This window comes from Patiria miniata, unplaced genomic scaffold (genome assembly GCF_015706575.1).
Source record: "Patiria miniata isolate m_02_andy unplaced genomic scaffold, ASM1570657v1 HiC_scaffold_17, whole genome shotgun sequence".
In the NCBI taxonomy this organism is placed as follows: Eukaryota; Metazoa; Echinodermata; class Asteroidea; order Valvatida; family Asterinidae; genus Patiria; species Patiria miniata.
In genome coordinates this window covers 8,792,927-8,804,492 of record NW_024037055.1, presented here as the reverse complement: position 1 = coordinate 8,804,492, position 11,566 = coordinate 8,792,927, and the positions used below count along the sequence as shown (strand labels likewise).

The window sequence follows — 11,566 nt, the reverse complement described above, 5'->3', positions numbered from 1 at the left end:
TGACGTGCAAAAACCACCTCCAACGCCACAGGTCGATTCAGCATAATACGGTAACACGTGATGCACAAAAACCATCTCAAACACCACATGTCGATTTAGCCTGTACATGTATATAAATCACCCACAAAAACCATCTCAAACGCCACAGGTCGATTTATTAGCCTGTACATGCATATAAATCACGCGCAAAAAACACCTCAAACACCACAGGTCGATTTAGCCTGTAAATTTATATTTCACGCACAAAAACCATCTCTTACGCCACAGGTCGATTTAGCCTGCACAAGCATACAAAATGACGTGCAAAAACCACCTCCAACGCCACAGGTCGATTCAGCATAATACGGTAACATGCGTGATGCACACAAACCACCTCAAACACCACAGATCGATTTAGCCCGTACATGCATATAAATCACGCACAAAAACCATCTCAAACGCCACAGGTCGATTTAGCCTGACCACTCATGCATATAAATCACGCGCAAAAACCACCTCAAAACGCCACAGGTCGATTTAGCCTGTACATGCATATTTCACGCACAAAAAAAAAACATCTCAAACGCCACAGGTCGATTTAGCCTGTACATGCAAGACGCGCAAAACCACCTCAAACGCCACAGGTCGATTCAGCATGTACGTTAACATGCGTGATGCACAAAAACCACCTCAAACGCCACAGGTTGATTTAGCCTGAAGGCCTACATGCATATATATCACGCACAAAAACCATCTCAAACGCCACAGGTCGATTTAGCATATGTACGGTAACATGCGTGACGCACAAAAACCACCTCAAAAGCCACAGGTCGACTCTGCCTGACATGCATATTTCACGTACAAAAACCATCTCAACGCCACAGGTAGATTCAGCCTGTACATGCATAAATCACGCGCAAAAACCACCTCAAACGCCACAGGTCGATGAAGCATGTAACATGCGTGACACACCGATCATCTTAGATAGCTCCAGAAACAATTTCAAACGCCACAGGTCAATAGTACATTCATGTCATTTCGTGACCTGAAATGCCACAAATAGATAAGCTAAAAATACTCATTAAAAGTGCGATAATTTTAGAGTCGAAAATCACATGGAAAACATTACAAAAATGTAGTGACACGGAAGACACAAAGAACCTCAACAACAACAACAAACAGTATAACCACCACGGGGCAACATTATCAAACGTAAGCCACTGAATGACTTTATCAAGTCTAATCCTGCCTCGCACGGTGCCCTCGTGTGATACAAAATTCATTTTTCTTCGGATCTTTTTGCTGGTGCAGCGTTCGACCTGTGGCGTTTGAGAAATAACATCGACCGTGTGATGAGTACTTTGTGCGCAGGTGCATAAGCTCCAAGTAGGAAAATGCCGCAGCTAAACACTTCATAACACTATAAGTCTGTAAAGGAAAAAACGCCTGACTATATTTAATAGCGTAGTAAAGATTTGGTATAAGAATTTGCAAGCAGTATAATGTTGTGTTTACATCTTTCTTGGCCGGAAATATTTGACCATCTTTTCCAAAGGTGTTTGGTCATTTGATGCTTCCCACTAAACCTTCACATTTGTCAGTAAATTTTTAATCCACTAGAATATTCAGCTCGTAAATTAAACATACAAAATAGTTTTGTAATCAGCAAATTTCGCAACCTTATGTACATCTCTCATGTTTTCTTGTGGGCATTTTCATGGACCCTGTTTTAATTCACATATATTATGTTTATGTAGCAGCACTCTCAGCTGACTTTTTTATTATTAAGATGCGTGGAAAATTACGTAATTCAGAACAGTAAAAAGACCAAGGCAATTGTTAGATTGTTGATTTCCACACAGTTAGATTCAACTGCACATTTTAAAGCATTGTGTAATGTGTAAAGTTGAGAAAAGGAATTTGTTCGGTTTACAATAAGAGTGTTACATGCACGCCACACTAATGTGAATAGCGCCCTCAAGAATATAACCACTCATTCATGTGAGTAAAAAAAGATGGCCGCCAGCATATGAATAAAACTCAGTTCGTGTACAGTCAAAGACAAGTCTCTGTCCTTTCCTAAATGCTACAAAGAAGAATTACAAACATTACGGGTGTTCTAGAAGCAAAAGCACACATGTCTAACATGAGTTTTAAAACAAGTTATTTAATTCCCAAGCCAGAAAAACCGAACTGTCTCCTCTGAGTGCTGACAAGTGCATCATCAAACCAACAGAGTGCAGCTTCTTCGGTTTACTGTTCTCACCTGATGGAGTCAAGTCCAACCCCAACAAAGTCAGGGCAGTTGAGGAAATGCAGCCCCCGGTGAACAGAAAACAGCTTCGCACATGCCAAGGTCTGGTAAACTACATGGCTCCATTCATTCCAAAACTGGCAGAACACACAGCACTCCTGTGGGAACTACCCTGAGATGATGTCATCATATGCTAGTATGCATTCGTAGCTGACGGACATGCTTCAGACCGCTCCCCGAAAATTCAGCAAAATTAATCATTGTGCCGCTCACTGAACAATCATCATACCTTCATTGTAATAACTTCCCTGACAAGGCCGGATCGTCTGAGCAAAAACAAAATTCCAGAAGCAGCAGAAAACGAGATACATCCAATAAGGATCAACCGGTACTGCCCGCTAACACTGACACAGACCAAGATGGCTGCCATCAATGCACCTGCCAGAAGTCAAACATCGAAATTCACGCGAAGCTGGATAAAATCCTCTAGATCCTTACAGCACTGGGTGCGAGAGTCTCTGAGGTAGGGGAGAACTTATACAAAGTAAGGCAAACAGTGTCAACCCATGATCGTGACATTGAAGATATATGAAGGCCAGTCTGGAAATGATCAACGAACGTATCCGAGACCACACCGCCCTCATCAACAACCGCGCAAAGGGTAATCACACACTGATTGACAAACTGGAAAACAGAGTCGATGACCTCTCCAACAGAAGCAGAAGAAACAACATATTCATCCATGGGATCCTGGAAGGATCTGGGGGAAACCAGTCCTGTGAAGAGTTCCTCTCCAGTTTCTTCACAGAGCACATGAAGCCGAAAGTAGGCGAACAAATTGAAGTGGAGCGGGCCCATCGCACTCCTGGACGCCGGCCAGCGACGCATTCAACGGGCAGCAACACCCCCAATCGACCCGGTCCCATTCATTGCCGATTGCTACGCTATGGGCTCCGTGCGCCGAAAAAAGAGGGCGCCCTTTTACCCAGCAACGACGTCCCATGGGCGGGACATTTCGCTGGTTGACGCGCACCGTTCCTTGTGTGAGTGACGCACGTACACCAGGGGATGTGTACTATGTACCCGCAGTGGCCGCGCTTCGCGGCAAATGAATTGCAGTCAGGCAAGATGGCGTCGGTCGGTCACCCCCAACTGTACTCTCTTTGCCGGTGAGGGGGTACTTGTGAACGGAGCGGATGGGGATCGACAATTCATCCTGAAGCAAGCAGCAAGATCGTTAAAGAGCAATATTTTATAAGAGCTCCAACATCTTCATTGCAGACGATGTGACGAACTTTGTCAGAATGACCAGAAAGCAACTCCGGGAAAGACGTCACTGGACAGTCCCGGCCTCCATCACCTACTAACTTTACGCTGATCAACCACTAGCAGCACACGAATTCCGCAGCCGAGTATTTGTAAATAAATTATTGACAACTTTCACTTTTAAACAATTAACATGTAGACGTTGGCCTCGCATAACTTAAATAAATGCAATTCAACAGTGTGTTTGACAAAAAAAGTAGTAACAAGTTCAGTATCATTTGTTAGATTATCATTTCTGTTCAAATCTACAAAAATCTGATCATAACCAAACCCTTAGCCGATTTGCATTCCTTGAGAAATATGGATATACACTGTTTAAAAACAACATATAAATGTACTTCGAGAGACCCAACTCGTACTTTATTTACGATTATTTCACTGCTACTATGGACGCGGCTTTTATTACCATAGAGACGGGCTTTGTCTCTTTATCACAATAGTCTTTGGGCTTGTTACTGAGGTCCCAATTCAACATATGACGTAAGTGATTGAAGTGGAAGCGATAGTAGTAGCAGTGACATAATAGACGCAACAAGTGACATTCTAAATCGTATCCAATACTGCGTTTTTAATCCAATTCCTTTAGACGAAGAAGACTCTGGCGATCCATCATATAACCCACCTGGTACTAAATGCTTTACTGAACAACAAGCAAAAGCTGTGACTCAACAACTATCAAGTGATGAACCTATTTCAATGTTTTATGCGAATATCAGGAGTATTGGTAAAAACTTTTAATGATCTTACCCTTACTCTGGAGGAAATTGCTCACAAATTTCATATCATATAGGATTAACCGAAACAAGGCTGAAAAATTAACCAGATTCCGTGTTATAATTATCCTCCTGGCTACAAACTTGAGTTTAATAATCGACATAATCAAAAGGGGGTGGTGTTTTGTTATATATCTAAGACTCGGTATCATGTCATGGTCTAGTTAATAAATCCAATTATTATGAATCACTTTTTATTGAAATCCAAACGAAAAATACAAACAATATCATAGTTAGCTAACGTTATTCCCATATACATGTACAAAAATGGCAATCCATCCCTCATAAGTAACTACCATCCTATTTCTATTTTACCATACTTTTCAAAAATATTAGAAAGACTTGTACCAAATCGAATGAATAACTTTATGGATAAATATAATATTTTGACACCGACTCAGTACGGTTTTAGGGTCAACTATTCAACTCATTTGGCACTGATTGACCTTATTGATAAAATCACTTGACAACTCTCTTCACACAGTCGGTTTATTTTTGGACCTCTCTAAAACCTTTGACACAATAGACCATAATATTTTGATTTGTAAACTAAATAAATATGGAATGAGAGGAATTGCTTCGGATTGGTTAAAAACTATTTAAGTGAAAGGAAACAGTTTGTGGTATGGCAGAATACCCAATCTACTTTTGCACCAATAAGTTGTGGAGTTCCTCAAGGTTCAATATTTGGCCCTATACTCTTTCTGATTGCATCAATGACATTTGTGAATCTTCCAAAATACTCTTCTTCATTTTATTTGCGGACGACACTAATGTTTTTTTTATAGCAGTAATAACTTACTTAAGGCAGTTGACACTGCTAATCGACAACTATGCAAAATCTCCGATTGGTTTAAATGTAATAAACTGTTCGTTAATTAAAAAAAAACACAATGTATGTTGTTCTCCAATGGTAAAGTCGACAGGAATATCAGTGTTACTTAAAGGGAATATACATCATTTGCTTTTGCTGTAATTTTCAAAAATGGATAGACTTGGGGGGTTGGAAATATATAGCAAATATAGTTACACTGACTTTTTTGAGGTTTTGGGTTCGAAAATGCTATAAAAACCAAGAAAAAAAATCATTTCCTGTATTCTGGTTCCCTGACTCCATATAAGAAGAAACAGAGCAGTTTACATACATTGGGGAATTGTAAGGTCAGGGAACCAGTCTAGCTGGCTCGTACCCGTTCATAGGTTTGTAATTGATTGCAAACAAGTGCGATGGTCAATTGGGGCCAGCATTTGAAAAAAAGCCAGTTTTTGTTCAACGCTGATCGGCCGATCAGCGTTGGAAATTGATACAAAAATACCACTTTTCTTGAAAATGACAGTATACCAGGTGCCATGATTTTACAGGATGCTTTACAATGTCATTCACTAACAGTCCAGCAAGGTATTTCAAAATGATTTGGTAGTTTTATTTTTTGATGTTTGCAAATGTTGTATTTTCTCTTTAAATGACACACAAATAAAACAAGTTGAAACATGTAAATTTCTAGGTGTAATTATTGATAGTAAACTTTCTTGGAAGCAACATTGCCAAAAAGTCCTAATGGCACTTTCTCGGAACCAGGGTATCTTAAGAAAACTAAAACACGAATTACCTTGTGGGGTGCTGTGGTCCAATGGTTACGGTGTTCGACTCGTGTGCCGTGGTACATGGGTTCGAATCCTGACCGTGGGAACATGGTGCTTGTGCTCTTCAGCAAGGCACTTTACCATTATTGCTTCGTCCTTTGGATGGGACGTAAAGCCGTAGGTCCCGTGTGTTGTGTAATGCACGTTAAAGAGGTTGTGGAATGCTCGAAGACATTTCTGTCATTTTTCGGGTATATGTAGCCTAAGGTTTGATGAAATAAAAACGACTATTGTTTCTGTCATAAAATGAGTACAAAAGGAACTTTTGAGAGCTGTCATGCCTGTTTCGACCCGAACGTGCAATTTGTGTAAAAGTCGTCGTTGAGGGCAGCAAACAAAACACAGTAAATCGTGACGTAATAAACAGGACTCCCGATGCAGAGTAGCATAAACGAGTCCTGTTTATTACGTCACGATTTACGGTGTTTTGTTTGCTGCCCGCAACGACGACTTTTACACAAATTGCACGTTCGGGTCGAAACGGGACCTGAAAAATAGCTCTCAAAAGTATCCTTTGTACTCATTTCATGACAGAAACAATAGTTGTTTTTATTTCATCACACCTTAGGCTACATATACCCAAAAAATGACGGAAATGTCTTCGAGCATTCCACAACCTCTTTAAAGAACCCAGTAACACTTATCGCTAAGAGAAGGGGTTTGCCCCGGTGTTTCTGGCAGTGGCTGCAATATGCGCCGCAGCACCTTGTAAACCCTTATAAGTTGCTACATAATGGGTCTCATATTTCTCATGAACTTTATTTACCTTTCTTTAATAAAAGGCATATCTCCAGCGCCTTGAGTACCTAATAGTTGGTAGATACGTGCGCTATATAAGACTCCGATATTATTATTATAACCTTCAGATATCTTATTTTCTATTTATAACACCTTGTCCCTGCCTCACCTTCAATATGGTATTTTAGCATGGGGTAACACCTACCCAACCTTTATCAATAAATTGTATTTTATGCAAAAGAAAACACTTCAGATATACAGAACATTCAGCACCACTGCTTAGTAAATGCAAAATCTGTTTTTGACTTGTATAAATACCATCTTGGGGTATTAATGTATAAATTCGAAACAAACAATCTACCAAAAACTATACATTCGCTATTTAACAAAAACTCGGATATGCATTCTCATAATACAAGGTCAGCCTCAAAATGTTCATCTCTACAAAGAACATCTCTCTATTTATCGACTGTCAGAAACCAAGGACCTCTATTGTAGAACCACCTAAAACCAATGCCTATCTTTAGATCGATGAAGCACTATAAAAACTACATGAAAACGTTGCTACTGACAAATTATACTGATAATTAAGGATCCCAATATTTTTTTAATTTCATGTCATCTCACGGATTGCTGGAAAATATAGTATTGTTTTTATAATTCCTTGGCCACTTTTTGCTTCTTTCCCCTTCCTCCCTTACCTGTATTGTAATTATTTGATTTATTTCCTTGTAATGTATGGATGTAAGAAAGTACTGTAAAGGCCTATGTATATTCATGCGAATGTGAATTGTGAGTTTTTGCTGTTAATTTTTATTTTCAATTTAATTAGTATAATAGTGTATTTACCTGACAGAATTCAGCCTATTGTATCTACATATTAATTTGTTAGCTTAATTTGTAATTACGGGTTCCAGGTCTTGTACAAACATATCCTTTTACCTGGATCCCTAATATCATTTTTTTGTCATTCTTTATATTGTTTTCTGTTTATTATGTTGTTTGTGCTATGATATGAAAATAATCATAACCATAACCATAACCATCACACACGAAAGTGTTCAACTCCGTCAAAACCCTCATAGCTTCAGAAACCACACTCGCATACTACGATCAGAAGCAATCGGTAACACTACAGGGGGACGCATCGACCAGAGGACTGGGTGCCACCCTAGTTCAAAATGACCGCCCACTAGCATTTGCATCGAAAGCTCTGACGCGCAGCAGAAACCCGATATGCCAACATAGAGCAAGAGCTACTGGTAATGCTGAATGGGTGTGAAAAGTTCCATTTATACCCCTACGGGAGAAAATTCATCGTGGAGAGCGATCATCGCCAAATCCAGCATATCCACAAGAAGAACATGATAAAGGCCCCACCAAGACTACAGCGAATCTTCTTGCGTCTACAAGCATATGACCTTGAGATACGCTACAAGCCAGGAAAGGAGATGGTGGTTGCTGACGCCCTCTCACATCTTCCCCCTTGGAGAAGCACGAAATTCCAGAGATGCGAGTTTGTATAAACACCATAGTGAGTGTATCACCAACAAGGTTGGAGCAAGTAAGGAAGAAACAACGACGGACCTGACCCTTCAATTACTCATGCAGCAGATTGCAGATGGCTGGCCTGACAGCATCAAGACAATTCATCGCTCCATTCGAGCATACTGGTCAGTCAGAGACGACGTAGCAGTAGAAGACGGCATAGTTTTTGTTGGGAGTACAATAGTAATTCCCAGCACACTGCGACACAACATCCTGCAACAGATCCACAGTGGCCACCAGGGCATGGGGAAGTGCAAACTATGCGCAAAATCTAGCGTCTACTGGCCAGGAATTTATACAAAGACATTGAGAACACTGTGACAGCTTGCCAGCCATGCCAGAAGTACCAGCGATCACAGCAGTGTGAGCCCATGATGGCCACAGAAGTACCACCACTTGGAGCAGACCTCTTATACCATGACAAGACCTGGTACTTATAATCATTGCGGATTATTATTCCAAATTCCCCTTCATTCGCAAACTAGAGAACCTTACAGCCAGCACTGTCACCAGAGGGTTGCGAGTTCTGTTTACTGAACAAGGTATCCCAGACGTCATCATTTGCGACAATAGAACCCAATTAACCTCTTCGCAATTCCGAGCCTTTGCACAGCAGTATGGTTTTTCGAATCCAGACATCATCACCACCCCACTACCCAAGAGGCCATGGTTTCATTGAACAACACATCCAGACTGTGAAGAGAATCCTATCCAAGTGTCGCGAATCAGGAGACGACCCAAACGTAGCCCTCCTCTGTCTTCGCACAACCCCACTCAGATCCAACCTCGCTTCCCCAGCTGAGCTACTGAAAAGACGAAAGTACAAAACAACACTACCTTCAATAACACATCCCTCACCTGACCGTGAAGATGTGCGCGAACAGATGAAGAACGACCAATTTTCACAGGCTCGCTACTACAACAAACATTCAAATCCACTCCAAGAACTCCTCAAAGACAAGCCAGTCTACATCCAGAATCCACTCACCAAGATTTGGAGCCAAGGGAGAGTTGTAGGCAAATCCTCTACTCCTCGGTCGTACAACGTGGAAACCGACAGCGGCAGACAATATAGTGGAGTATATATGGGGAACCCCCTGTGCACCCCCCCAGAAAAAGAACTTTCACCAATTTGTTTGGGTGCCTTTTAGGGTCCTAAAACACATTTTGGATGTTAACACGAAAACAAATCCGATGCGAAGGAGATATCCAAGATGGCGGCCAATATGGGCGCCAAAAATGGTAAAAACTGGAAAAAAGGCATAAATCAGCCAAATTATGTGATAAAAGCATAAATAAAATGGTAAGTTATATGTTTTAGACCCTCAAAAACTAATTTCTGGTTTCCTTTTTTTTGCTATCATACTTCAAATCCAAGATGGCGGCCAATTTGGTGGCTAATATCGCCGCCATATTGGTAAAAATGGAAAAAAAAGTCATTCTTTCGGTTTGCTACCATGAACCAGATTCAAGATTGCTGCCAATATGGCTGCCAAAAATGGTCAAATTTAAGAATAGCCATATATTGGCCATAGATGTAGATGATATCCATGAGTGATTAGCAGTTATAAGTTGAGATTATGTGCTTGAGACTTCACTGCATATCTGGATTTGTCTAACTTGCAAACATGTTCATAATTAAAGATGGTGGTCTAAGTGACTGTAGTAAGGCCGGGCTTCCATCATCGGCCGGTGTAAGCACAGGCCAGCAGTAGCTCGGCCGGTTAGTTATAATCCTCTTCAAACTGGCCAAGCAACCGGCCAGACTCTGGCTGAGGCACCCACCCACTATAGGTGATCTATTGTGTTCACGCCTGATAATTGCAGGTCCATCATCAGGGACCCAACAATGAGGGGTATGTAATCCGCTTAATCCTCCACTGTCAACAAAAGGCCTTAAGCGCCTGACTGCTATAGAAATTAACAGGCCACAATTCTCAGGGGGAGGACTCTCTGCTACTTCTTTTGGTAAATGTTACTGTCATAGAAGACAAACTGTAAGGTAACGCGCTAAATGTAGTGAATAAATAAATGCCAGCCATCCATCTATGGAAAGATAGAGAAACTTGATTACACCATGTTTACACAATAGACACTAATCCGCTTAGCACTCTTTGTTTAACTTTGGAGGCTGACAGGCTGCAAACCAGTAGGTTGTTTGTTGAGTGACTGAGGGGCAAAATACCCGCTGAGGATCATACCGTACCGGCCTCAAAGAGCCGGTACAGGGCAGCGCAGTGGAAGAGGTCAGATCATAAAGATAGAATTAGATGTACCCATCCAGGAAACTCTACCTCCTAGAAAGCACATGGCTTCATTGTTTGGCTGTGTATGACGTTTTTCATTTTTTTTTTACCAATAAGGCGGCCATATTTGCCGCCATATTGGCCGTCACTTTGAATTTGAAGCATGATAGCAAAAAAGAGATACCAAAAATGAATTTGCGAGGGTAAAAATAGAGTAAACACATGCAGACAGGAACCACTAACGGCAAAAAATTTTAATGCATGAAATTGGTTAGTTTAAATCATTCAATATCATATAGGGCCTACGGTTCCATCTGCATGTCTCACTTTGAAGATTATCATCAACTCAACACATTTAATATACCGAAGAAACTGAAATCTATTAATAAACTCAATAATAATGTTAATGATAATTTTCATCTATAGAAGTTGCAGTTTTAAGTTCTACATGGAAATCGTTGTGTTGCATGGAGACATTAGTCTAGTAGGAAGATATGGTATTTATGCAACCCCTGGATATATTTTTCTCACCTACTTTTTTGGTAATCATTAAGGTGTCTAGTAATTGAATTTTGATGTTTCCAACATCAAATATTGTCCCATGGGGTTCATTTTGGATTTCGACGAAAATCGGTTATTGACATAACTTTTGAACCAGTCATCATAGGAAGACAAATTAATACGTTTTTCGGGGTAAATTGGGTGTGAGGAATCGATTGGCGGCCATCCTGGTGGCTATTTTCGATTTCGACGAAAATCGGTTATTTAACATAACTTTTGAACTAGGCATCATAGGAAGACAAATTAAGGTATAGGCTTAATCTTGTAGTATTAGCTGGAAATGGTGATATAGTGAACTTACAATCATCGCATATTTATATTGCGGTGGTGGGTAATCATGCTAGTGTGGTCATGCGGCCCTATCCTTCCCCTTCACTCATAAACTTGCTGCAGAAAACTGTTGAGGAGGTGGAGTATCAATAGTGGGAGAGCATCAAGAGATTGATTATGATGAGTTTCGTGAAGATGACGACTAGACGTTTAGTATGACGATGAAA

General features: G+C 40.7%; 1 protein-coding gene across 1 annotated transcript in view; it reads left to right on the top strand.

Annotated features, from left to right (window-relative positions):
- Positions 1 to 8,879: 8,879 nt before the first annotated feature.
- The window catches only part of LOC119724011, a 106,519-nt gene continuing 103,832 nt past the window's right edge, over positions 8,880 to 11,566 (top strand). Inside the window, 1 exon segment of the mRNA XM_038194932.1 lies at positions 8,880 to 9,341. Coding sequence (XP_038050860.1) covers positions 8,880 to 9,341 — 462 coding nt within the window.